Source organism: Phoca vitulina, unplaced genomic scaffold, assembly GCF_004348235.1.
Source record: "Phoca vitulina isolate PV1807 unplaced genomic scaffold, GSC_HSeal_1.0 scaffold45, whole genome shotgun sequence".
Taxonomy (NCBI): domain Eukaryota; kingdom Metazoa; phylum Chordata; class Mammalia; order Carnivora; family Phocidae; genus Phoca; species Phoca vitulina.
Window position 1 is genome coordinate 11043993 of NW_022589748.1, and position 27297 is coordinate 11071289.

Genomic DNA, 27297 nt, shown 5'->3' on the forward strand with positions numbered 1-27297 from the left:
TCTCCATCATTCCATTGCTGGCTGCCTGAGGACAGGGACGCCATCTGGCCTGCTCACTGCTGTATCCCGGGTGGGACACAGAATGTGCTCGGTAAATATTTGCTGGGTGACGACTGGGTAAATCAGCCTACTCTGTTCCTCTGGGCTTTGGCTTCTATTTTCTGCCCAGTCTGAGGGCTCCAAGCTGAACCTGGACATCGGGCCAGGGACGAGTCGCTGCCCCTTCCCTCCCAGAACCTGGTCCTTGTTCCTGTGGCCTTCAAGCCTCCTCTAGGTCTGAAGTTACTGCTCTCAGACTCCGCAGACCCTACTTTAGAACATCTGTCAAGCTTTCAGCTCAAGAATAATTGTGTGCCCCACTCCCTACTCTGCCGGTATTCTGAGACAAGACAGCCACTCAGTGGTAATTTTTCTAGACTTTATTTTATAGCAATTGTCATGATTAGAGAAGTAAATAACACATTTAAAAACCTTCTCAGGGCCAAAGGATGCCAGAGTATTTACAAACACATGGTGGGGGGGGGGCGGTGGCAAGACATGAGGGGCTGGGGCTCGGGAACTGGGGTTCTGCCCAGGCCCTGAGCCAGGCTTGGACGCTGATGCTAGTCACCACGACTGTCCCACCGGCCACGGCACAGGCTCAGGGAGTATTGGCAGCCTTGGGGCTCTCTCAGTGGGCCTGATGGGAGGCCCTCTAGATAACCTGTGGCCCTGCCTCCCGCCCAGGGGGCTCCCCACACCCCACAGGCCAGCTCAGAGGGGCCTCTGGGAAGCACCGAAGGACAGGGGCAGTGTGGGGGCACAGGGGCTGGGACAGAGATCGGGGATGACCCGGCCTGCCCAGGGTGGGACAGAGAGAGAGAGAGAGAGAGAGAGAGAGAGAGAGAGAGACACACACACACACACACATACACACAGCTTCACAGAAGAATCGAAAGAGGAAGATTTTTTGTGTGTTGTCTTCTAAGTCTTCGTGTCTACGGTGTGATTAATTTTTTGCTATTTGTTTCTTTGACAGTGACATAAACTGAGGTAAACATCAGTGACCAACACCTCTCCTAAGGGGCAAAGGGTCCCAGCCCAAGTAGCAGAGGTGGCGGTGACAGCAGTGGCAGGGCCCCGACGGCGACGGAGCGGGCCTGGCCCGGTTCCGCTCAGGTGTCGGGCGGTCGCTGCCCCTCCCTGTGCCTCTGAACACAGGCACTGGGCTACAGAACTACAGTCCCCTTTCCAGCTCTAACATTCTAGATACTACGACGAGGGAGAAACTCCCAAATAGGATCTTAACAGAGAAAGAGAGAGAGAGGGCGCACGGCGAGGGACATCTACTTGGAATCTTGCGTCCGTGTTATTGCAGGAGAGACAGGATGTCGAGAGGCCTAAGGCAAAAGGAGAAGTCGCGGCTGGGAGAGAGAGGTGGCCCGGATGGGCTCCAGGTGGGCCGGGGGCAGTGATGGGGGGCCCTTCTCTGAAACGTGGCCCTTGGTGGGAGGAGGGATTGCTACTTACCTGGCGCGTGGAGGGCCCCAGGGCCCAGGGCAGAGGTGGGCTCGGGAGGGGCGGGCACACCGAGGGGGGCGGGGCCGGGCCCTGGGGCAAACCGCACGCTGTTTGTAAACTGGACCCAGGCAGGGCAGGGGGACCTATAGCCCTTTTGCGCGGTGGGAATGAGGGATGAGCGGAGAGAGGTGGGGGCTCCGGGCCAGAGGGTGGTTGGGCCCTCTCTGCTCAGCCGGGCTCCTCGGAGAGCCCCCTCCAACGGCCTGGAGCCCCGGTAGGACCCTGGCAGGTGTGGCCCGGGATGGCCGAGGGGCCCCTGCCAGGCAGAAGGAGCGGCCTCACCCATGTCGAGGTTATTGCGGGGTCCCGGGCCTCCACAGCGAGGGCAGGGGTCACGAGGGAACACTGGGTGAGGTTGGGTTCCTGTTTTGCTGCCTCGGGGCCTGAACCCACCTGTAGTGCCTCCCGGCCAGATTCCCTGAGGGGCGCGTGGTGAAGCACGGGCCTGGACACCCGCTGGCAACTGCCTGGGGAGGACCCTGGGGCCGGGCGGAGTTTCAGAGGCGTCTGGATGCCATCGCTGGACACACGAGACTACACGCAAACGCGGGCACTCGACTCACACTCACGCTGCACACACACCTATTCACGCACTCACCCCCCTCGCGTTTCCATGGACCCCCACCCTTTTCCACAGCATCCTCACACCCACAGCGGCCCACTCCAGTACCAGGAAGCTGGGAGACGTGGGGATGGGGGCAGCCCGGAGCTGACATGCCGGTCCCCAGCAGAAACCCAGGGAAATTCCTGGCACAGATCACCTCTGTGTCTGGGCTCGGGGAGCCAGGATCGAGGGGATCTGAGGTTCCCGGGTTGGGGAAGGTGCGGCCAGCTGGGGGGAGCTGGGCCGGCCCTGGGCTCTGCACTCACACCTGTCGCCCTGGGGATGCCGGACCGCCACCCTGGCAGGCCTTCCCTTGGCGAGTTTTCAGGACGATTCATGGGGAGGCGGGGGAGGGCTTCTAGAGCTCCACCTCTCAGGGTCCCTGCAGCTCGGGGGCAAGCTGCCCTCTTTCCGGGCTCAGTGTCCTCATCTCAGGGGAATGGGTTGTGGGGGTTACTAGATTCTTCGGGCTTGTAGCTGCGTGGGCACACACACACACACACACACACACTTTTGCCACATCGGGCACGCTCACACACACACACACACTTTTGCCACATCGGGCACGCTCACACACACACACACACTTTTGCCACATCGGGCGCGCGCACGCGCGCGCGCACACACACACACACACACACACACACACTTTTGCCACATCCAGACATTTGCTACATTTTGCAGAGGGCTTGCCTCTCCCGTATAGCTTCCCAGGAAAGGGGCAGGGCGCAGCTGAGCAACACCCCTGCCCTCAGCTCGTCGCCCTCCCCCTAGCCAGCATCCGAGGGCCCTAAGTAGCCCCTTCTCTGCCCCAACACTTCCGTCCCCTTCTGTGTCCGGGTGCGGGGAGGGTGCGGAGGGGGCGGCCAGGAGGAAGGACCAGGGGTGGGGCTGCGGGATGATCGGCCAGGGGGTGCAAAGGGCTAGGAGCAACTAGTCAGGGTCCCAGGGTTAGGGGAGGTGTGTGTGTGTGTTTTGGGGAGGGGAGTCTGCCCGCAAGCTCCCTCGCTCCGGGTGTCAGGGGTGCCTCTGAATCCTCGGGTCTGCGGGGCTCGGCTCCTGTGAGCCAAGCCCCCGCCCCACAGGCGGGGCAAGAGGTCTTTCGGTGGCTATTTCCGCAGCCCGCCGCGGACCGGGCGCCCGGGCCCGCCGCCCCGCCCAGCCTAGCGCTACTCCCCCCACCCCGCCGCCACGGGGGTCGGGGTCGGGGGGGGGGGGGGCGGTCGGATTCTCACCCTCCCCATCCCCCCGGCTCGGCGCGGGCCCGGCCTGGTGCGAGCACGGCGGGGGCGGCTCAGACGCAGATCTCGATGGCCGTGGCCAGCACCACCTGCCCTTTGCTCTTGTCCGGGCGGCCGTCGGTCCTGCCGGGGGGCCCCGGGGGCGCCAGGCCGGCCTCGGGCACCGGCACGGGCACGGGCACGGGCACCGGCGCGGGCGCGGGCGCGGGCCCGACGGCGGGGGGCGCGGGCCGGGAGCCGCTGCCGCTCTCGGTCAGCACCGTCCGCTTGAGCGGCGCGGGCGCCTCGAGGCGCAGCGGCCCGGCGGCGGGCGGCCGGTCCCCGGCGGGCTTGCGCGCGCGGTGCGAGGGCCGGCGCCGCAGCTCGGACGTGAGCTCGTGCTTGAGGAAGCGGAAGACCTCCTTGGCCGGCCCGCGGCGCTCGGGCTCCAGGGCCAGCAAGCGCTGGAACATGCGCAGCGCGGGCTCGGTGAAGCGGCGCCACTGCGACGGCAGCCCCGGCAGGCGGCCCCGCTGCCAGCGCACGAACTCCTCGAAGAAGGCGTCCGCGCCCGACGCCGCCTCCCACGGGAAGTTGCCGGTGAGCACGCAGAAGATGAGCACGCCGAAGGCCCACACGTCCACGCCCGTGTCCACCGCGAAGCCGTCGGCGCGGCCCGCCTGGCACACCTCGGGCGCCGTGTACGGGATGGTGCCGCTGACCCGCTTCACGCGGCAGCCCACGCGGCGCGTCATGCCGAAGTCGGCCAGCTTCACGCGGCGGCACTCGCGGTCGAACAGCAGCACGTTCTCGGGCTTGATGTCGCGGTGCACCAGCTGCCGCCCGTGCATGAAGTCCAGCGCCAGGCCCAGCTGCTGCACGCAGCGCTTCACCGTGTCCTCGGGGAGCCCCACCTGCCGGCCCGGGGGGGGGGGGGGGGGGGGGGGGGGGGGGGGCGCGCGGGGGGGGGGCCCCCCCCCCCCCCCCCCACGGCGGTCCCCGCCCCGCCACCCCTCCCGCCTCTCAGTCCCCACTGCTGCCAGTCCCCTCTGGCCGTGGCCCTCCCTGCTGCCTCCCCCCATCCCACGGGGAGGGGGGTACGCCTGCTCCCTCCCTGGCCCGCTAGTTTTCGCCCCGCACCCTCCTCCCCGGCACTGCCCTGAGCGCGCTCTCCCGCACGGTCTCACCACCTGCTGGCGGCAGCCATTGCGTCACTTCCCTTATAGGGACCCAAGGCTCTGAGAGGCCTTGCCACTCGCCCCCTGGGCGCCGGCGCAGACTCCCCCACCCCCCCAAACACAGAGCCGGGAGCCTGGAGTCCTCCGGGCACTCTCCCCCCACTCCAGAGCACCTCCTCTGGGAAGCCCCTGGTGGCCCTGCTGCCTCGTCTCCCCTCTCGGGTCCCCACTGTTCCGGGTGTAGCTGCTGGCTCTGTCTGTCCTGGGGCCGGAGGACCCTCCCCGTCCCTGTGCCACCACACCAAGTACCTGAGGGGGAATGATGTCGAACAGGTCCCCTGCAGGCGCATACTCTTGGGCGAACACGTAGCAGTCCTCCGTCTCAAAAACCACGTCAAAGACCTTGATGATGAAGGGGCTGGAGGAGAGGCTGTTGGTGATGCTCACCTCCCGCAGGAAGTTCTTCAGCTTGGTCTTGCTCTTGTTCACAAACTTCAGCGCCATTTTCATGCCTGACGGGGCAGCAGCCGCAGTGGTGAAGGCCCCCGACCCAGCGCTCCTGCACCTGACATCCCCAGGCCTGCCTGTCCGGGCCGCGAGGCCGCGGGGGTCTGTCCTCATCCTACTGGTAGGAAACTGAGGCCCGGCGAGGGGAAAGGACTTGCCAGAGGCCATGCAGCGACTCAGGGGTCAGCCTGGGTCTCCTGCACCCGCCTGCAGCCCTCAGTGAGGACGGCCCGCTCCTTCCTCCACGCTCTCCCTCTCTGCCTGACGTACAACACACTGATTTCATCTGGTGGCTCTCCCCCCGCCCCCGTCCCCCACTAGGACGTAGCCCCCTGAGCACAGGAATCTTTGTCTCGCTCACTGCTGTATCCCAGCGCCTACAAGAGTGCGGTGCATCGTAGCTGCTCAACGAATGTGTGTTGAATGGGTGGATAAGAAGGAATTAGACACTGAGAGGTGAGGGGCCGCAAGGCCTATTGTCCCCGACTTTGTGCTTGGGTGGCCGTCTGTACCCCCCGGGGGACGCACACGTGTCCACAGAGCACTTACACATCACAGGCCCTCCCCTCGGCACTCCCCATTCACAACCTGCTTCTCCTAATGACCCTAGGAGGTGGGCCAGCCCGAGTTGCTACCCTATTTTACAGAGGAGGAACCTGGGCACAGAGAGGTTAAGCCACTTGCCCAAGGTCACACAGAGAGCAAGTGGTTCCTCCTGCAGCTGTCAGCTGGCACGGAGCCCCCTGCCCCAGCTGTGTGCAGCTGTGGGAGCTCATGCAGTCCCTGTCCCTGACTGGCTGAGCGGGCGCCGCTGTGAGCCTATGCTGTGCGGAAGGCATCGTGCTCCTGGTTAAGCGAGAAGATTCTGGAGCTGATTAGTGGGGTCTCGTCCTGGCTCGAACCCTCTCTAGCTGCATGACCTTAGCTGAGGGACTGGATCTCTGGGTCTCAGTGTCTTCATCTGAGAAACGGAGATGGCCATACTGACCTCCCAGGGGCATCTCCCACCTCTCCTTAAGCATGGTGCCCTGTTTCCAAGGACGCACCCTCAGCCCTGTCCACTTCCGTAGGGTCAGCCCTGAGTTCTCTCCTGAGCTCCAGATGTCCCAGGGTCAGCCCCTCAGCTGTCCCCAAGCAGCCCACCCTCCAGCCTGGGCCCTGTACCCCCTCTCAGGTCTCCCTGGGCCGCTCAGGCTGCATCTCTCCACCTGGACCACGAACTCTGTCTCCCTGCTGACCTCTTGGCTCCCGAAGAGAGCACCTGAGAGCCCCAGACAAGTCCCCACCCCTGCCTTCAAAACCGGCCGCCCTGCAGAGGCTCACCTGTGCCCTTGTAGGCCACGAGGTCGACCTTCCCGTAGGTGCCCTTGCCTAGCTCCCGGACGAGTTCGTAGTGCTTGGTGACATCATTGGCGGCCAGGGTGCGGAGCGTCAGCGCCTGCATGTCTTCAGTGAGGAGGGGCACCCCTGCACCCAGCCCAGGGGCAGTCCCCGGCCCACAGCAGGGCAGGGAGCGGGGTGGCTCGGGCTCTGGGCAGCCCACGCTCATCTTCTCCCTGTTATGGGGGATATGGCATGAAATGTGACGTCAAGCCAGGGCCCCCTTGTCCACCCACCTCCTCCTTCCCCAGTACCTAGGGTCCCGGGATGCCAGGCTCAAGATGACCACAAGGGGGCGACAAGCATCTTTGCTGCATCCCCGTTCCCCAAAGCTTCAGGGCCAGGCCTGAGCCAGCACTCCCAGCAGACACCCGCAGTCCCCACTTGGGTGCCACTGGCCTATCTGTCTCAGGCTGTCATTCAGACGCTGCGTCAGACAAGGCACACGTGTTTACGTCACACAGAGACACTCCATATACCAAGTTCACACGGGGGCTCCTATTCATAGATATTGATCCACACCTGCTGTTCACCAGGGGCTTGCTGTTCACAGCCGTGAGGACACAACACTAAACAGATAAGAATCCCACTCTCAGGACGCCTGGGTGGCTCAGTCGGTTAAGCGTCTGCCTTTGGCTCAGGTCATGATCTCAGGGTCCTGGGATCGAGCCCCTCGTTGGGCTCCCTGCTCAGCAGGGAGTCTGCTTCTCCCTCTCCCTCTGCCCCTCCCCACCCTGTGCTCTCTCTCTCTCAAATGAATAAATAAAATCTTTTACATATTAAAAAAAGAATCCCATCCTCATGGGACTTATGTTCCAAGGGGGGGCAATGGACAATAAATAGTGAATACATGCATTATATATGCTCATAAAAGGTGATCTAAGCTTTTGAGAATGGAAGGCAGGGGGTGGGGAAGGTGAGGTCTGAGGGCAGGGATCACAGTACCAAATTCCTCACCCAAGTAGCGTCAGACAAAACTCTTGGCAGGATGGTGCAGATATGGCCACACCCACCGTGGCCTTCCACCCTGCCCCTCCACAGACAACACCCCCCCGCTCAGGGCCACACAGCTACAGGTGCAGTCCCAGGGCCCCCCCCCCAGCCTCCCCCCACCCCGGACACAAGGCAGGGCGCCCGTCCCGCAAAGCCCCTACCCTCCCCATTCACAGCCTGACTGACCCCTTTGGAATCCACACAAACTGCACGCACCCGTCAGAGGTACTGAGTCTGTCCCCAGATGGTGTTGGGGGGCAGAGAGCTGCAGCAGGGAGAGTCCGGGGCTGGGTGACAGCGAATGCCCATCTGGGGCCTGCATTTCTTGTCTGTCAAGCGGGAGGGGGTTGGGCCGGGGAGCCGGGCTTCCAGAGCAGGTGTGCTCCTGTCTGTGTGTGTATCGGCAGGAGAGGCCAGCACTGAATCCTCTGGAAGCCGAGCCCCAGGAGCCTGCCTCCTGGCGCACCTCCTCTGCCCTCACCTCACTCCCTCCTACCTCCAATCCCAGGTGACTCAGCCTGTGCTCCCCCAGCCCCCACCCCTGCAAGACAGCCCAGGGCTCTGGGAGAGAAAGCAGACTTGGAGCCGGCCGGCCTGGCTTTGGGTCCAGCTCTGTCACCTGCTAGCTGGATGGCCTTGGGCAAGTACCTTCACCTTCCCTTGCCTTAGTTTTCCATCCATAAAAAGGATAGAATAGTGCCTTCTCCCTACGGGCTTGTGACTTATTAAAGGACTTAGCCGTGGAGTGCTTGGTGCTCGGTACACAGTAAGCACTCTGTAAGGGCCAGGTGCCTGTGCTCTCTCAGTGGTGGGTCTGTGTTCCCTCTAGCCGGGCCCGCGGAGGCTATGAGCAGGGGTGGGCTCTCCGGGAGCCCTGCATGCTCACCCTGGCCCAGCAGCTCCCCTTCCAGGCCCAAACCCTCTTCTCCTCCTCTGCCTTCCCCTTCCCTCTTGGCACGACCCAGCCTCCCACTTCACACAAAGAGGAGGAACATCAGGAGGGAACTTCCTGGCCTCCCACCCAGCCCCAAACGGAGCTCCATCTGCACGTCCTCCGGCTGGCTGGGGGAGCAGGGGGCCCTCCTCCCCTCCTCCCCTCCTCCGATTTGGCTTCTGCCCCTTCTGCTGCCTCAGGATCCTGCTCCCCCTCTCAGCCCCCTTCCCCTCCATTCATGAGTAAGCCCTGTTCTATAGAACCTTCCCCCCCCCACAGCCACTGCCTTGCTTTTCCTAATTCCTTCAGTCTGTTGGATGCCCTCAGAGGGGCCCGTCTGTAGCCTGGACTAGCTCATTTCCTAGACCCCCCCAGGGGGAGGGATGGTGCCAGGCGCACAGAGACGGGGTCCTGCTCCCCTACCTCGGCCACCCAGCTGGGCCGTGGCACCTGTCACCAAGTCTCTATGCCATCCCAGCTCTGGCCGGACAGCACTGGGTCGCTCTTACTGAAGCCACAACTAGGCTAAAGTGGGTGGCCTCTCCCCACGATGGTCCTTCCTTGCTTTCAGCGCTGGAAGGGGTCACCCGTCCCAACCTCTGTGAAATGCCCACACACTACCCGGAGGGGGGGGGGGGCTGAGAATTCGGAGCGAGGAAACGCAGGCCATCTGCTTTGATGCAGCAGGGAGATGGACATCGCGTTCTGGGGAGAGTGCGGGCCTCTCCCCCGGGGGTTCCGAGGAGTACACGCCCTCTTTGCCTGCCAGTGAGAGACTGCTGGGCTGCTCGGCTGACCTACTTCTCCTGCCGTGTGTGGCCTCCCCCAGGGCTGCTACGCGGGGCAGGCCATGGGCGTGCACGTCCATGCACACACACGTGTGCGACGCTCCCACTTCGGGCTGTGGCCCTGCTAGTCATTTTGGGCTGTCTCTGCAGCCTCTGGGAGACTGACTGGCAGCTGCAAGTTGCTAGAAGCTCTTCTTCCCTCTCTCCCCTCCTCCCTCACGCAGGGGCTGTTGGGTGCATGGCTCGTCCCCTGCTGCTTTGGCCTCAGGGTTGCGCTGTGTAGGCACCGGCCTGGGTCAGGGGCCCAGCCACAGCGGGGTGGGTCTGGGTCCCACATTTGCCCCCTGCACTCCAGGTTCAGCCCGCGCTGTGACCACCACCCTGCACTGCCTCTCTCTCGTCTCCTCTGCCGGTCCTGCTGCCTGCCTTGACCTCCCCCTGCCCCATCCACAATCCTCAGGTCCCATTTCTCTAGGAAGCCTTCCCTGCTGCCCCAGGTGCCTGCCTCCGCTGAGCCCCAGGATTCACACAGGGTCTGTGTGTCTCTCTCTGAGGGTTCCTGTTGAAATGTCTTGGGGTGGTCTCAACTCTGTCCCCTGTCTGTCCCCATCAACAGGCCAAGAGGTCCCCGGGGGGAGGGGCTACATCTGATTCAACTTGCCCTCATCCCTTCCTTTGGTTCCTAGGGCCCAGTTTTGGGGGTCTCCACTATTGACCCCTCCCTCCTTCCGGCCTGTTCTCTGCAAGGCGTCAGCAGGAGACAAGGAATTAATCCACATAGCCGTCCCTGTCGCTGTGTCATGGCCCAGGTACACACCGCCTCTGACCCAGTTACCACGCATGTGACTTAAGAGGCACAGTGGGGAGCGACAGAAACAGCACGGACCTCGGGGCTCAGCAGGCTTGCCCTTGATCCTGCCGTGCGCCACTTTTTAGCCGGGTGACCTTGAGCGAGTCACTTGTCTGGGCCTCGGTGACCACACCTTCACGACGGGGAGAATCACAACAATGACGACAGCAGCAGCTAACACTGAAACAGGGCCCAGCTCTAAGGATGAGCTCATCTTCACGATTCAGCGGGTAGGTGTTCTCATGACCCCCATTTTCCGGAGGAGGAGAATGAGGCAGAGAGCCCGGACAGCTTGCCCAAGGTCAGACGGCTCGCGTTGGGATTGGTTCCAAAGTTGGCGCTCTTAACCACTGTTTTCCTGAGTCAGAATGTTGGGAGTGTCCCATCCGGATCCCTGGGTATCCAAGTGGGGAAACTGAGGCCCAGGAGAGCACAAAGCCTGGGCCAAAGCTGCCCATGTATTCACTCGGCTCCTGTGGAGAGCCGACCGGCTGTCAGGCGCTTCCGGTGTATTAACTCACTTAATCCCCACAGCAGTGAGGACAGAGTAACTTCTTTCAGGCGGGGACTCGAGGCCAGAGAGTGAAGTAAGGCACACCTGCCTCCCCGAGTGCTTGAGGGCATATACGCCTGGCATCTGCGGGAACTTGATCTAAAACTCTTTTACCTTCATCACCCCTGCCTCCCCTTGAAGGAGCAGCCGTGCACTTGGGTGGCTGTGAACTTTCCAGCAGCGGGTGGTGGAGGCCCCTGGCTGCTCCCCTCCCCCCCTCCATCCTGTGTGGTTGACACTACCATCCACGCTCAAGCTGACCGTGCTGTTCCGGGGGACCCCACATGCTTCACGCCTCAAGTGTGTGTCCTCACTGACCCCAAGGGAGGCCCCTGGTTTCCCCTCTGTTGCTGAAGGCAGCGGGGTGTCACCCGGCCTTCCTGGCAGCACTTGTGGCTCTGGCCCTGTGGGCTGGGTCTTCCGCCACACGCTGGGGGCGCTTCCCAAGCAAGAAGCAAGACCGAACTGCCTACCACTTCCTGTTGGCAGGTGGTTTGAGCTGGCGCCTCTCTTATGAGAACTACACCCAATGCATAACCCAACTCAGGCCTGCTTTGGAACCGCCCTTCCCTACCACACACACACACACACACACACACACACACACACAGTACCAGCCTGGCAAAATTTCACTCACTGAGTCCTCATAAGTACCTGAGAAGAAGGGCAAGAGGTCTCCTGCTTTTTAAACAAACAGCTTAACTTAGTACACACCACAAAATTTACCCACAGTGGGGCATACAATTCAAGGATTTTAGTAAATGTCCATTGCCACGATCAAGTGATACTTTCTATTTTATAGATGAAGCACAGAGGCCCAGGAGGTTGGTGATTTACCATGGTTTTGGTAAAGATAGCCAACTGTCCATCAAAACTTTGGGTTTCTGGGGCACCTGGGTGGCTCAGTCGTTGAGTGTCTGCCTTCAGCTCTGGTCATGATCCCGGGGTCCTGGGATCGGGCCCAGCATTGGGATCCCTGCTCAGCGGGGAGCCTGCTTCTCCCTCTCCCACTCCCCCTGCTTGTGTTCCCTCTCTCACTGTCTCTCTCTCTCTGTCAAATACATAAATAAAATCTTAAAAAAAACCCAAACTTTCGGTTTCCTCTTTTATTTTTTTATTTTAGATTTTATTTATTTATTTGACAGACACAGCGAGAGAGGGAACACAAGCAGGGGGAGTGGGAGAGGGAGAAGCAGGCTTCCTGCTGAGCAAGGAGCCCGATGCGGGGCTTGATCCCAGGACCCTGGGATCATGACCAGAGCTGAAGGCAGATGCTTAACCAATGAGCCACCCAGGCGCCCCTGGTTTCCTCTTTTATAATACAGAGCTGTTGCTGGAGGGCGGTTGTCAGCAGGGGAGTACATTTCCTGCCCGCCTGGCAGCCAGGTGTGGCCAGGTGTGACCAGTTTCTCCAATGGAATGTGAGCAGAAATGATGGCAGTCACTGCTGGGCGGGGCCTCTTAAGAGTGGGCGGGGTTTCTCTATTTTCTCTCCTTTAAGCAGGCCTGATACAGAGGCCTCCTGGGTCCTAAAAGACAGTGGAGGGGCGCCTGGGTGGCTCAGTCGGTTAAGCCTGTGCCTTCAGCTCAGGTCATGATCCCAGGGTCCTGGGATCGAGTCCCTCATCGGGCTCCCTCTCCCTCTGCCCGCCGCTCCCCCTGCTCCCCCTGCTCGGGCTCTCTCTCTCTCAAATAAAGAAATAAATAAATCTTAAAAAAAAAAAAAAAAAGACAGTGGAGCTAGGAGCAGCCTGAGTGCCTGGCTGTGGGCAGTCTCCTGCTGTTGAAGGTTGCCCACTTGACATTCTATGGAAGCCGAAGTAAATGTCCATTGTGTTAGGCTGCTGAGATATAGGGGCTTATTTGTTACAGCAGCTATAGCACTACTAGTCTAATCCAAGGATTATGTAGCAAGGAGGCCAAAGAGCTAGGATTTGAACCTCTGTATGTCCAACTGCCTGGAGGGTGACCAGTCTGTAAAGAGAGGGGGGGCCTGCTCTTATCCTGTCTCATGGGAGAACAAGAGTACTGGCAAATATTTATTGAGTGTTTCTATATGCCAGGTGCTGGGCTAACCATGATGGATTAAATTACTTAACAATCACAAGTCTGGGCGGTAGGTGCTACTATGATCACCCCATCTTACAGAAATGGATACAGATGGGCTAACTAATTTGGATTTGAACTCAGGCTGTCAGGCTTCAGGTCCCATGCTCTTGTGCACAGTGTCCTCTGAGGCTCCTGAAGGTAAACCCAAGCAGAGAGCAACTCAAAATGAGACAGTTCTCATGTCACAACAGGGAGGAAATGGGTTCTCAATCGCTGGGGGTAGAGAAGCAGAGAACTGGATGCCCATCTGTTGGGGAATCGGCAGCAGGGGTTGAGGTTGGACCAAGAGACATCAGCCAGGCCTTTCTTACTCTCACTCTGGGATTCTAAGATTCTCTGTCCCCATGCCCAGGTCCCTTCACTCAGGTCACTGCACCCATGCTGTGCCCTTAGCCCAGGCAAACCCCAAGGGTATCCTTAACCAGGCCCTGACCTGGAAGGATTCCATCGAACATATGATTGTTGCTGGCTCGGTGGGTCACCGCTCTGGGTCCGTCTTATTATGAAAAGCTGTGTCACAAAAGCAGCCATAAGACAAAAGCATTATTTCAGGTACTGAGTGGGGACGGGGGGTCTGCTCCACTTTGATTCTTTGTAGAGGGAGGGGCTGGAGCCTCATGCCCCTAGTCTACATGGCTGAGCCGGCGTCGGGTACCCCCCAATCCCCCTTTCCCACCTCCAGGCTTCTCCCTCCGAGGCCTCCTTATCCATGTCTTAAGACCACATCTGACCCACGCCTTGCCTTGCTCAGGCATATTCAGTGGCTTCTTGAGTCAGCCTGTGGTGCTTTTTCCTTCTCAGATGAATTTTGCTTTCTTCAGGGAATGGCCCCTCTCTCAGGCCATACGGTTCAGTAGAATGTCTCCACCCAGGCTTTAGGGGCAGGCTGGACCCAGGCCTAGCTGGCCAGCAGGTCCATCCCATCCACCAGATCACTATGACTGGTTCAGAGATGAACCTGTGACCAAAGGTGACCCATTGGGATCTAGACCTAGGACTTGGGCTGCAGCTATCAGGAAAGAGATGCCTCCTGACTCTTGGGATGCAAAGCCGGAGGACAAGGTCTGGAGCTGCGGGGGGCCGGCTTTGCCACCGTGCGGGGAGAGCCTGCCCAAGAATGAAGCATCAGAGAAGAAAAGCAGAGCTGTAAGGTGGAGGGATTTCTGATGACTCTGGGCACCTGGATCCAGGCATGACTAAAGCCAATTATACTCCTGACCATTTGTTTCATGCATTGATACATTTCTTTTTTTGGCTTAAGCCACTTTGAGTTGAGTTGATGTTACTTGCAACCTAAAGATTCCGGACAAGTATATCTACTTGGGCCTGGGCACTGGCATGGGGTGAATAGGTTAGAGCAATGCATCAGGTAGAAGATATGAACCTATGAATTAGGAAGGCAGACAAAATAAGGACTCAGATAAATAGAAGGCCAGAAAGGCAATGTCAGTGCTCCAGCATTTCCAAGGAGGGCATGGCAGTGGGGATCAGGGTGGCTTCCTGGTGGAGGTGACACACAAATGGGCTTTGAAGGGGATTGACAATCCAGCAAGAAACCCAAGAGCTCCTTGACAGCAAGCTCCATGCCTTAATCACCTTGGTATCCCTAGTACTTAGCCAGGGTGTGACAAATGCTAGGTGAATAATTCTTTATGTGTTCAGCAAGTTGTAATTTTTCATGTCTTCGCTTTCTTGAACGTGACCCTGTAGGCATATAGTTATTTTCCCAGGGGCTTGTGTGAGGTATCATTAGCCCCATTTTTTTTTTCTAAAGATTTTATTTATTTATTTGAGAGAGAGAGAGAGACAGCGAGAGAGGGAACACAAGCAGCAGGGGGAGTGGGAGAGGGAGAAGTAAGCTTCCTGCAGAGTAGGGAGCCCGATGTGGGGCTCGATCCCAGGACCCTGGGATCATGACCTGAGCCGAAGGCAGACGCTTAACGACTGAGCCACCCAGGTGCCCCCATTAGCCCCATTTTAATGATGCAGAGACCGATGGCCAGAAGAAAACAGTGATTTGCTCAAAATCACAGAAAGTCAGTGGCAGGGTTGGGCTAGAGGCCAGGGCCTCTGCACGGTGGGGTGTGCTCTCCCTCTCATAGCCCAGCCCCAGCACAGCAGAGGGGGTGTGTGGCTGGGAGTGACACTGGGGAGGGGACAGAGAGGCTAGTGAGAGAGGAAAGTGACATAACCGCTAACACTAAGGATCCCCGAGGTGTGCCAAGAGCCTCAGAGAAATTAACTTATCTAAGCCTCACAACACTCTACGACACGGGGACTGTTATTCACCCCAACTTACAGATGAGAAAACTGAGGCCCAGAGCAGTCATGTCACTTGATCAAGATAATCCAATAAATGTCAGAGCTGGGATTCAAACCCAGGCATTACCACTCCAGTGTCCAAAAACCTAACCACTCTGTTTCATTGTTCCTAAATTGATATCGTGCAAACTATCACTCATTTTCTCAATATGCCAATGCTTCACATTGGGGGTGTCATCTTCATGGCACCCCCGTGTTACAGATAAGGACGCTGAGGCCCAGAGGGGTTAAGCAGCCTGCCCCAGGCCACTCAGCTGGTAAAGGGCAGAGACAAGGACTGAACCCTGAACTTCCCTGCTCATCTCTTCTCTGCTCTTGGTCTCTGGCCCCACTGTCTTCAGCACCACAGGCGAGGACAGCACCCAGGCAGGCCCCGCACGACACTGTGCAAGGCTAGAGGAAGCGCGAGGTGGGGAGACAGCCCGGAGGGGGATGGAGGGACCTCTGCAGAACTGGAACCCAGGCCCCCCTCCCAGGGGGCTGGAAAGGTATGAGTGGATATACTGCCATTTATTTAACCAAACCCCTACTGGGTCGTGTCCAACTTTTTCCTACTGTAAACTACGAGTTGCCTTGTACATAAGTCATTTGGCAATGTGCAGATGAGTCTATATGCTCAGTTCTAGAAATGGGTGGCCAGGTTGAAGGGTGAATGGGTTTGGGATTTCTGTAGAATGTTCGGTGTCCCCCAGAGGGCACTGCCACCGGCCCTCCCCCAGCCATGTAGGAGAGAGCTGCTTCTTGGTGGAGCAAGCAGCTGTCACCAGCTCCCTCGCCCTCTCTGCGTCTCCGGCTCACTTTGTTTAGTATGCTACTTTGAACCAGGGGTTGGGGGGGATACGGATAGGTTTCTCACTTGCGTGTATTTGCATAAAGTAACTCTGGAATCAACACCAGACATTAATAAACGTACTGGACCTCCCTCAGCACCCGCTCCCACTGGTCTGAGCCATCCTGGTCCCTCGGGTACAGCAGTAACTTCCTAACTGGTGCCCCCACCCACCACAGCCCACTTGGATCCAATTGTTCCCCAGCTCAACACCCACCATCAACTCCCATTTCATTCCAAAATCCTTACAAGCGCCTCAGTTTACCCCTTTGACCTGTCTCCTCCCTCCTCCTGTTCCAGACATGCTGCTCTCCCTGCTGTTCCCCAGACACACCAGCTCCCGGCCTGGGGGCTGTTCTCTCTGCCCTTAGATGGCCACATGGCTCCTTTCCTCCAAGTTCTGCTCAACTGACACCTTCTCAACTAGGGCTACTCTACCGCACTCCCCTTATCCTGCTCTAGTGTCCCCCGGTAGAGGGCAACACTCTAATGTATTATATAATTTACTGCCTGGCAAGATCTCTTGTGACCCTCTCTTCCCCACTGGAACTTCAGCGCTAGGAGGGCGGGGATGTTGTCGGGCTGGTTTCGTTCACTCCGGATCCCCCAGCAGTTAGCGCAGTGCCTGCACATCGTAGGCCCTTCATCAGTATTTGGTGAATGAATGGATGCATGAATGCATGAACACATCTCTGGGGACAGCAGTGGGAACTGAGTGAACAGAGGCAGGGCAGGAATGAAACTTTTCACTAGGTATGATCCTTTTAGGTCTAGGCAGTAAAAGGAACTAGGCATGGCTGGTGGTCCAGACAAAGCCAAAGGAAAATGCAAGGAGAGATCATGCCCATCCACCCAGGTTCCACAGCCCAGGGTTGGGATCCCCTGAGAAGGGCCTGAGGAGGAGTGGCCCGGCTTGGTTGCCCTGGATTCCCATGCTCGGGAAGGTGGGGGCCCTTGGGAGCCCCCTTGACACCCCACCTTGAGCAGAGCCCTCTTTATGTCCCCAAGGCAGGTGCCCCAGTCTGGCTCTCTGCTGTTGGCCACCTTCCCTAGAGGGGGTCCTCGACCCTCATTTGTTTACCCCAATGCAGAAATGTGTTCACATGGGGGTCATCCTATCTGCTGCCAGGGAGTGGGGGGACCCAGAGCCTGGCCCTTTGGCCCCAGAAAGAGGCCTGCGAGGTGCTTGGCAGAGCACGGACCCCTGCTGCTGGTCCCAGGGAGCTCTGGGCAGCCCCCTGCCTTCCCTTCTCTTCAGTTTTCCAATCTATGAAATAAGCTCTTTAGTGGTTCTTATCTCTTCATGGGTCACTGAAGGCTCAGTACCCTCTCCTCTGAAAAAGCTCCCAGTCACCCTGTGCACACTTTTACACGCAACACTGGCGGGGGGTGTCAGGGCCCCAGGGAGCCCTCAAGAGGTTCCAGATAAGGCCTCTCCCTCCCCTTGGTCCTGCAACACAGAGACTCCAGCAAACATCCTGTTCTGTTCAAAAGGAGGAAGAGAAGGATATTCTCCAATCACTTCCTTGCTTCCCCTCCTGGTGCCAACTCCAGCTCCGCCCCTTCTTGCTGTGTGACCTTGGGCAGGCTGTGCCGCTTGCTGAAGCCTCAGTTTGCCCATCAGTAAAAGGGGGCTGACAATGCCCGTCTAACGTGGGCCTCTGTAAGAATTAAGCCGGCACTGGCTGGACGGAGGGGTCTGGGACCATGGTTCTGTCGTGGATTGGCCGTGACTCTGTACCATCTTGGGGAAGGCTGCACCCTGACTGCACCTTGGTTTTCTACGCTGGAAATGGCGGCTGTCTGGGCTCGGCTAAATCTCACCCCCTGAACGCGCTTGAGCCAGAAGGGACTTTGGAGACCATCTGACCCAGGTCCCACATTTCCCAGGTGGGAAGACTGAGAGGAAGAGCTGAAGCCTTCCCAAGATCAAGCAGCAGAAACTGCAAACGACCTTCTCGCCGCTGCCCTCCCCGCTAGGGGCAGCCTGGGGTTCCCCTTGCTGCGAGGCTCTGCCTCAGCCTCCCCTCCAGCTGGCGCAGTCTGCCCCTTCCCTGGGGCACATCCTTGGTGGTTATTAATAGCCTGTGACGCTATTCGCCTGCAGCTGGTGCCCAGAGCTGGAACGGGCTCTCTGCCTCTTTTCGCCCTCCCCAGCCAGACCCTGTGGGGGAAGTAGCAGTCCCGGGCCTCACCCCTCCCCAGCTGCCTGAGGGCCCAGTGCCTATGGCAGCCCCTGTGGGTGTGGGAGGAGGCAGGAGCCTTGTTGCCTGGGTGAGGCGGGCAGCCCGGCACCCAGGCCGATCAACAGGAGTGGAGGGCTGAGAGCACAGAGGTGGCCTGCCACTCGCTGACTGGCCCAGGGGCGGTGGCTGGGTGTCCACCAGTGGACAGGTGGCGACTACTGGAGAGACAGAGGCTCCCTGGAGAAATGAGCCCTTCCCTAGCTATAGCCCTCATCTCTTCCCGAGCCCCTACAGAGGGGGTAGAAGGAGGAAGGAGCCCACATTCAGGCATTCCTGGGTAATTTCTAGCCATGAAGCTCTGGGTAGGTCACTTACTCTCTCTGTGCCTCCATTCCTCATCAGTAAAATGGGGATAATATGCAGGTTAAAAGGTTATTAATAATAGCTAACATTTACGAACCACGTAAAATACGGAGTTCTTTATGTATATATAGAGACTCGTTTAAACCTCATGACAATCTTGGGAGAAGCTATTATTATTCCCATTATGTCCCTTAAAGCTCAGGAAACGGAAACTCAGAGAACGAAAGATTAGCTGACATGCTTGGTGTCACACAGCTAAGAAGTGGCTTAGAGCTATCTGTCTGGCTCCAGAACGTTCAGTAAATATTTGTTGAGCCTCTGCTACGTGCTTGGCACTGTTCTTGTATCTGGAATACATTCATGAACCAAACAAACGGACCTGCCCTCAAGGAGCTTCCATCCTAGTTTGGAGGCCGACAATCAGGAAGGTGGCTAAGAGATGTAGGTCAGAGAGTACGAAGTCCTAGAGGGGAAAACAAAGCAGGGAGAGGTGAGGAAATGTTAGGGATGAGGGGTGAGATCATAGACAGGTGGGTGGTCAGGAAAGGTCCCACTGAGAAGGCTCCAGGCATGTGGATATGGTGGTGGAAGAGCTTTCATGGCAGAGGCTCTGGAAACAGTGAGGAGGCCACGGCAAGGACCTGGCTTTCACTCGGTGACACGCACACCAAACCCCCAACCTGAGCAAACCCTTCCTGAAGCCAACCTGTGTGCCAGGCTCTGGGAGGTGAAGAGACAGCACGAACCTGACCTAGCTTACCCTTAAGAGACTTGGAGTCCAGCCCCCCACAGCAATTCCACCACTGCCCTAGGCATGTGGCTGTGGAGGAAGGGGGTGAGGGAAGCCTTAGAAGCTTCTGGAAAAGTTCCGTGGGCCTGCACTGCAGATTCCTCTGTATTGCAGGGCTCGCCTGTCACGGCCCCATGTGAGCAGAGGTGTGGGAGCAGGAAAGCTGGGTGACATGTCCAGAATTGCAGCCAGAGCCCAGGTTAGGTTCTGTTGGGTCCTTCTGGCCGGCTTTGCCCTGTGAACTGTGTGTGAATGGTGGAAAAGTGGGCAGAATGTTCTCTGAATCCTAGATATGGAAGCTCGAGTAAAGACCTTCACCTCTGAGTCTCCATTTTTTTTTTTTTTTTACCTGTAAAAGTGGCACTCCCATTCCCTTTCTGCTCAGGGCTTGTGGGACTAACATTAACAGCAAACCTTTAGTGGGGTACTCAGTGCCGTTCACATCACTTTACGAATATTCATTCACTTAATCCTCAGAATGACCTTACAAGGCAGGTACTAGCACCATCCCTTTTTGTAGATGAGAGATCCGAGGCACAGAGAGGTTAAGCACCTTGCCCAAAGTCACACAGCAGGGTCTAGAGGTCGTGCTTTTTGCCACTAAAATATGTTAACTGGGGGCCTCGCTGCCCCTCCTGGAGACAGTTGGGGTCGGGGCCGGCAGATGGGAAGATCTCCCTCCAGGGCAGTGGGCCCTGGCTAGGGAGAGGGAAGTCTTCCTGCTGTGATGGGGGCTGGGGGTGCTGGGGTGGGGATTTGTGCAGCCTCTCTGGGGCCTGACCAGGAGGAGGATGAGGAGGCTCTGTCCTGTCCAGCCTCCACGCCGGTCCCTCAGGGCCATCCCAACAACCAGAGGCAGTTGGAACATTCTGTGGCTGGAGTCGCAGGGGAGGAGAGCTGGTGCAGCAGGGAATCGCCGTGGCTTCCTCCCGCCCGGACCAGCTCATTTGCATACCCCGCAGGGTGTGGCAGAAGCGACAGAGCAAACACTGAAGTGGCAGGCACTGCTGAAGTGCTTTACTTGTAACAGTCCTCGCCAAAACTCTAGACGGTAGGGGCTCTTATCACCCCCATAACTGCATCAGAAGAAACTGAGGCACAGGACAACTGCCTTGTCCAAGGTCACATGGCTAGGGACCGGTACAGGTGGGATCCGAACCCAGGCAGTTCAACGCCGGTTTCACTTTGGTGGCTCACAGCGGTGGGCAGTCAGAATCCTCCCTCTGGGTTAATGTAGTGCTGTTCTCAGCACTAAATGAGAAAGCAGTGCCCAGTGTCCGGCAGGGAGCACTTGACATTGAAAAATGTTCCACTGCTTCCTCCCAACTCTGATATTCTGCGGCTCCCCAAGTGGGGGCTGAGCTGGGAATCTGGACCTGTTCTCTCTCCAGACTGAAGCCGAACTATGGCAGGGAGAGAGGAGGGGCTCTAACTGGACCCTTCAGGCCTACTGCTGTTGCTTCCTGTGGCCAGACAGGGGGCTGAGGGGAGCAGGGGAGGGAGTGGGTGGTTTGGGTAAGACTCGGGATCCTTTGGAGATGCTGCTCCTGGCTCTGGCCTGATGCCCAGCCGCCTGGGGAACTCACTCAGCAGACACAGGCAGGTGCCTCACCTAGAAAGCAGAGGTGGGAAGGAGGGCCTCAACTACAGAACTCTGGCTAAGCTGCCCTGGATCCCACCCTGAGAGCCACAGCGCCAGGTTCTGGAAGGGCCTTCTCAGGCTCGAACCCCACCCCACCCCACCCATAGCAGGGTCATGCTTCACGCTCTTAAGCACCACACAGTACGGGCTCTCCAACACTCTCTTCCCCTTTCATGGGGACAGCAGAAGCCCTGTGGTCTCCCCGGACTGGCTATGGGGAAACTGAGGTGGCGTTACCACCAAGGCTTAGTGGCCTGCTTGCCAATGCCCCTTTTAATAAGAGCCAATAGTTAATTGAGCACTTTTTATGTGCCAGACCCTTTCCTAAGCCCTCTTCATGCTTTAGCTCACTGACTCCCCTGGATGACCTTGAGGTAGGTATTATCTTTGTTTTCCAAAGAAGTAAACTGAAGCACATCGAGGATAAGTAACTTACTCAAGGTCACACGGCAGCTAAGTGGGAAACCCTGGCAGAGTCCAGAGCCTGGGATCTCAAGCATGGTGCTCTGCTATGTCCCTTGACCTCGGGCTGCTATAGATCTTCATCCAGGAGGATGGCACATTCCCTTCCAGGGCCATGCCCAGTGGCTGGGGCCCAGTGCTGGCCCCTGGCCCCCGGCCCAGCCACTTGGCAACACCCGTTGGTTTCATTAATGTTTAGGGAATGTCAATAGTTTTGAGTGACTCCTGCATCTAGGCCCCTACCTCTCCTGCCTGACCAAAACTTAGAGCGCCTTGAACTCAGTCCTAGAAAGTTAGAGCAAGGAGGAAGCTTATAGCAGAGAGAACCTCAGGTCCAATTCCTCTCTGGACACATGGGTGAACTGAGGTCCAGACAGCAGCCCTCCCCCAAGAGTCCTCAGCAGTGCCTGGGCCTATGGCCTTGGACTTCTGCTCCTGAGCAAGCAGGACAATTAAAAAGGTTTTGGTAGTTGAATCCTTCTAGCACAATGAGAGGTCACAGGCCGGAGCCCAGAGTAAAGGTGGGGCCAGGCTGGGATGTTCTGGCTACAGGGATTCGGGTTCACTTCCCCACTTAGCCCCGGAGGGATACTGCTCTGTGCCTGTCCTAACTTGGCCATGGTGGAGGCAAGGAACACCCACGTGTGCAAAACACATACAGACGAAGGTCACACGCTGAGCAAACATTTTCTGGCCTCCGCCCTGGGCTTGCAAAGCCAGATGCCTGCAGGAGGGGCCAGCAGGTCACGTAAATGAGTGAGCAGGCCAGGGGAGGCCCCGGGTGGGCTGGAGGGCAAGTGCCCTTAAAGAAGGAGGTGATTCTTCGGCTTTGGCCTGGGGATGCCACGTCATCTGATTCAAGAAGATCCAAAAATCAGAACTCGCCTGTGAAATCGTATGTTGTTTTCAACACTGGCAACAAACGCAAACACGAGAAAACGCTATTTGGATCACCAGAATGCGTCTAGAAGCTGTATTTTACACAGGTGCTGTACAATGCGCTGGCCTCTAGGATGGACAAGCCACCGCAGCGTGGACAAGACAGACCTGGGGTTTCGTGTCCTGGAGCCCAGGGTCTAGATGTGGAGACAAGGTCTCCCAGCACATGAGGACACGGGCTACTGTCTCCAAGCCAACCATCAGCCAGTCCAACTCAGCTCTGCTCTCTGGGTCAGGCCATTTCAGGTCAAAAGGGAAGTTGGAGGCAGAAGGCTGCTCCTGAGCCATCCTATGGCCGGGCTTCTCAGGTTGAGGGACCAGCCCCAAAGGAGGGAGGGAATCAGAGGACACAGAGGAGAGGAGCCAGAAGTAGAAGATGGTGAGTGAGGAGCGAGCTGACGGCTGAGAGGCACGGGTTAGGGGCACGCCACAAAGGGTTTGGACTTGTGCTTTATTCCAGACTCAGTGGGGAGCCACTGCAGGTTAATGAGGAGGGGAGATCTTACTTCCGGTCCCCCTCTGGCCTTTTGATGGTTTTCCCTAGTCACAGTGACTCAAATCTCTGGATTTGGCCTCTCACTCCACTCCCTTGCCTGTGGGTCATATGATAAGGCCCTGGGCTCCTGGGAACCCATTGGAAATGAACTCCTTCAGAGAGGGAGAGGATACACCTGGGTGCTCCTCGTGGCCCAACTGTGATCTACATACTGCAGAGTGAGTGGCTCGCTCTCTGTCATTTTCTCTGGGAGATGCCACATGCTTGTCCAAGGTCACCCAGTCTTCAGAGCAGCGGGGCTGAGGGTGGCTGCCTCAGCTGTCCTTGAATTTGCAGGAGGGGCTGCCAGAGGTCTGGCCGGAAGCACCCCCAACCTCTTCTCCTTGGTCACATCCTCTCCCGTGGGCCAATGCCAGCAGAAGGTGGGGGGGGCACCTGGTATTGGGAATGGGGGAGTAGAGGGATCAGCCACCCAGGCTCAGGGCCCCCAAGTCTACAGCAAGAGGAGGACCAGGTGCTTCAGGTGTGGGGTCAGGACTGGTCAGCTGGACCTGACCAGGCCTACCTCCACTGGCCCAACAGCGAGTGGCCTGGGCAAACTGAGAGCAGCCCAGGGTCTTCTGACCCGGAGAGATCAGGAAAGGGGATCGGGATGATGTGGGGAGAAAAGCCCCTGACTCCAGTGCCTGGCACATCACAAACACTACCTAAAGCTTTGTTAGATAAATAAATGAACAAAGGACTCCCAGGCTACCTGTACCAAGTCCTGCCTCCCCCAGCATCACTGCTTGCCTGCAGAGGGCTCAGAGAGAAGAGACTGGGGGAACCCCAGCAGCCCAGAGTGTTCCTTCAGCACGGTCCAGCCCCTTCTCGGGATCTCTGATCCAGAACTTCAGGGTACAACATCCCCTGGGTGCTTGTCTTCCCATGAGCTGCGGGGCCTGGGGTTTGGGACCTCACTGAGGGCCGGCCTGGGTTACTGCTGTGTATAGCCTGGAAAGCTAAAGCAAGGACCTAGAATGGTCCCTTGGTTGTCCAGGACACACGGATCCAACCTGAGGTTTGGCCCTGGGTATTATGGAGATCAGGAGGAGAAGGGAAGGTCTTGGGATTGCTGGCCCCAGGGCACACGGGGACAGAAAGGTGCCCTGACCTGAAATGGCTTCTTCGTCCAGACTACCTCTCCTCCCCAGAAATCACTGCCTCACTTTGGAAAGAGCTTGTTCCCTCCTGCAAAACATACAAAGTATGACTTGGGGGAAGCCCCTCCCTGTGGCCTGGGCCGGGGGGGCAATGGAATTGCAGAGAAAATATAGGATTCCCACCCATTCTCTCAAACACACCCCTTCCCTGCCCTCTCACAGACAAAGACACACACCCAAAACCTCAGCCATCACCCTAGGGCCACATGCCACAGACCCCCTCACCTGTGGACATCCCCAAATCTTCCCTTCCCAGGGGGGACTTCACTTGAGAACTCAGCCTGGCCTGGGGGGGAGGGGTAAATCTACTCCAAGGACTGAGAGTCCAACAGCTCCAGGCTCACAGTTTTGGGAGGGGCGGGGGGAGACTCTCCACCCTCTTCCCCCCTCTCTATGGCACAAGGGGCTCTACCACTACTCCCCCCGTGGGGCCCGGGAGCAGCGCCCAAACCCCAGGGCTAGGGTGTGAGGTGGGGGAAGGGAGAGGAGGAGGGGGCGGCTCCTCCGAGCGAGACACAAAGAGACGTCCTTCAGCCTCGGCTCCATGGCGACGCTGGGGAGGGGGCAGTGTGCACCCAATACTTCCTTCCCCACCTGCAGGGTTAGGGACCTCGGCGGCCACTCACCTGGGCCCGGCTTACCTGGGCTGGGGCCGCGGGGACGCCGCGGCAGGGGGCCTGGGCGCCGTCTCGGTTTCCGTCAGCCCGGCCCGGGGGGGCTCAGGGCGCCACAACCATAGGCTGGGATGCGAAGGGCGCCGCGAGGGGCTCAGTCGCCCGGGTCCTGGAGCTTTGAGGGGGCCCCGAGGCCTCTTGCTGGTGAGGGGTAGCTCTCGCACTGTCCTCAGTTCCCTAGATTTGGGGTTCCTGTGTACCGGAATTGGGGGGTCTAGGAACCCCCTGATCTAGGGGCGTTCTGAGCTGGGTCTTCGTGTCTTGAGGTGTGGAGTTGTAATGACCAGGTTCTTGACGGGGGGGTGTCCCAGCAATCCCGGACGGGGGGTCACTGCGTTCTAGGTCTTGGGGGGGCCCAGATTGAAGAGGGGTAGTCTTAGCCGTACCGGAGGGAGGTCACTGTCTTCTGAATACGGAGGAAGTCTCCGCTTTCCCCAGCTGGGGAGTCGCTCTCTGTTGGATCTGGAGGGGTCTCCCGCTTTCTTGGGGGTCTCTGGGTCCTGGATGTGGTGGGGGGTATCCCCGCGCTCCCCGGCTGCGGGGGCTTGCTGAGTCCCGGCCACCGGCAGGAACTGGGAGGAAGCCCCTCAGCCGCTGGGGGGCTCCGTTGCCGCCGCTACGAGCAGCCCGGCCCTGAGGTCCCGAACCCCGGCCTGGTCCGGGCTCTGACTGCGGCTCCGGCTCGCGATCCGCCAGTTGCTCGGGCCCCGGCCCCGGCGCCCGCCCGGGCAGCGCTCCATCGCTGCATCGCGGCTCCGCCCTCTGGCCCGCGCGCACCTGCCCGCCTGGCCCGCGGCTCCGCCCTCCGGCTCGCGCGCCGCCGCCCGCCCCTTTGTCCGCCCCGCTTGGCGCGCGCTCTCGCGCACGCGCACTCACCTCGGCGCGCGCTCGCCCTCCCGCCGCGCCCTCCCGCCGCGCGCCGCGGGGCGCAGATTCTCCCCGCGCAGAAGGAGCGGCGCGCGGCGCCCCCACCCCGCCTTCCGGCCGCGCTGGGTCCTAGCGCCCGTGGGCTCCCTCTCCATCTTCCCACCCCCGTCTTTTCTAGGTCAGAGCCCACGAGGGGGCGAGAACGAGGTTAGGGAGGACTCGGGGGAGTCTGAGAGGGTCACCTGGTCCAGCCTCCTGGCCCCTTCGGGACCAGACTGCCCCAGACTGTCCCAGTCTGTTCTTGTGGGGCGGAGCATGTGTCTGTTCCAAGGAGGGAAACAGCCAAGCTCTGCTCTGCAATCCCGTGTGCATTCATTCATCCGTCAGTCTGTCCCGTCTGTCCGCTCATCCATCCATCCATCCATCCATTCTATTTTGAGCGAGAATTCGGAGAACTACCAGTCTACTCAGGGAAGAGGTCGTGACCTGGGGCCTTGGGGGCCGCGCGTGACCAGACTAGGTCGCTTTTTGTGACCCCCGCTATGAACAGTGACTAGTCGTGGGATGCAGCTGATCTGCACAGTGCTCGCCAGAGAGAAGAGAGGAAAGGGAATTCCGAACAGAGAGAGCAGCGTGTGCAAAGACACTACCTGGATGTTAGAAAGGAGCATTGTCTGATGCTGATGTTTGGTGGCCTAGAAGGAAGCGGGGGAGATGAGGGTGGAGATGAGATAGAGACCACTCATCCTCCCAGGCCCTATTCCCCCTCTTTCTCAGACTCCTCCATGAAGCCCCAGCCGCACTGTTTCATTAACAAAAAAGCCCCCAACACACCCAGCACCTTCCCTATTTCTTCTTTGTTCAGGCTGTTTTCTCCACCTAGCATACTCTTCCCAACCACCCTGACTGCATCTAGATAATTTTGAACAAGGGATGGCAGACTCATGTATCTATAGATCACACAAATTAGTGACAAGGGTCAGGTGTCAGGTGATAGGAAGTGGTGAGATGAGGCAAACTGGAGCATCGTGGGCCTGGACAGGACAGATGATCTTTCAAGAGAAGCAGGAAATCCATATTCTAACGTAGCGTCTTCCAATTTTTCCGTATTTGAAACCAATCCCCAAGTTCGGAAATAGTGAATGGGCCAAATGAAATGTGCTTTGGGGCCAAATCTAGACCATGGGCCATCATTTTGGAAACTCTGCTTCTGAGAATATTGTCTAAGTTCCCAGCTTTTCTCCCTCCTGCTTCTGTCTAGATGCTTTTGTTCTAGAATCCAAGTACTGTGGGACCATCAGCTCTGTAAAGCACTAAGTGGACTGGGTTGCTCCTCTGCATAGCATTGCCAAGGATGCCCTGTTACCTCCAGGGAGAGAAATCTAACTTCCCTATCCTGGTGTTCAGACCCCGTAGCCTTTGGGGCCTCTACCCTTCCATAATGAGGTCCCCTCTGCTCCATTAAGCCTTGACCTTAGCCAGCGTTCCTAGAATATGTGCTTTCTCAGACCTCCGTGCCTTCTACACTTGGTTTCCTTTGAGTAGAACACCTTTCCCCTCTTCTTTGTTCTCCATACAAGTTATCCCCACCCCTCCCCACTCCAGGTATCTCTTCTTTGTCTGCCTTTCCTCTCTGCCCCCTCCATGTCCTGCTGATGGTCCAGAGTTTCAAATTTCACCTTTTGTTCTACACCTCTCCCAGTAAGGCCTTATTGCCCCAAACAGACTAATGGAGGGGTTTAAGTTATGGGGCAGGCAGAAGCAGGAGGCTAGAGAGGGAGAAAGAGGGAAGGAAATGTCTAGTAACCGAGTCCCAGAACATTCGAATTTAGAGTGCGTTTTCCTCTTG

General features: G+C 58.3%; 1 protein-coding gene across 2 annotated transcripts in view; it reads right to left on the minus strand.

The window, feature by feature from the left end:
• Positions 1-3438: 3438 nt before the first annotated feature.
• The window catches only part of SBK1 (SH3 domain binding kinase 1), a 47159-nt gene continuing 23300 nt past the window's right edge, over positions 3439-27297 (minus strand). The window contains exons 1-4 of one of the 2 annotated variants that reach the window (XM_032431027.1): positions 24549-25363; positions 6393-6625; positions 4872-5074; positions 3439-4298 (exon numbers count right to left, since the gene is read on the minus strand). In XM_032431027.1, the coding sequence (XP_032286918.1) occupies positions 3459-4298; positions 4872-5074; positions 6393-6618 (1269 nt within the window). In that variant the 5' untranslated portion in view covers positions 6619-6625; positions 24549-25363 and the 3' untranslated portion in view covers positions 3439-3458. Of the gene's footprint in view, positions 4299-4871; positions 5075-6392; positions 6626-24548; positions 25364-27297 lie in introns of those variants that run through there. The other variant, XM_032431026.1, reaches the window with a different exon arrangement.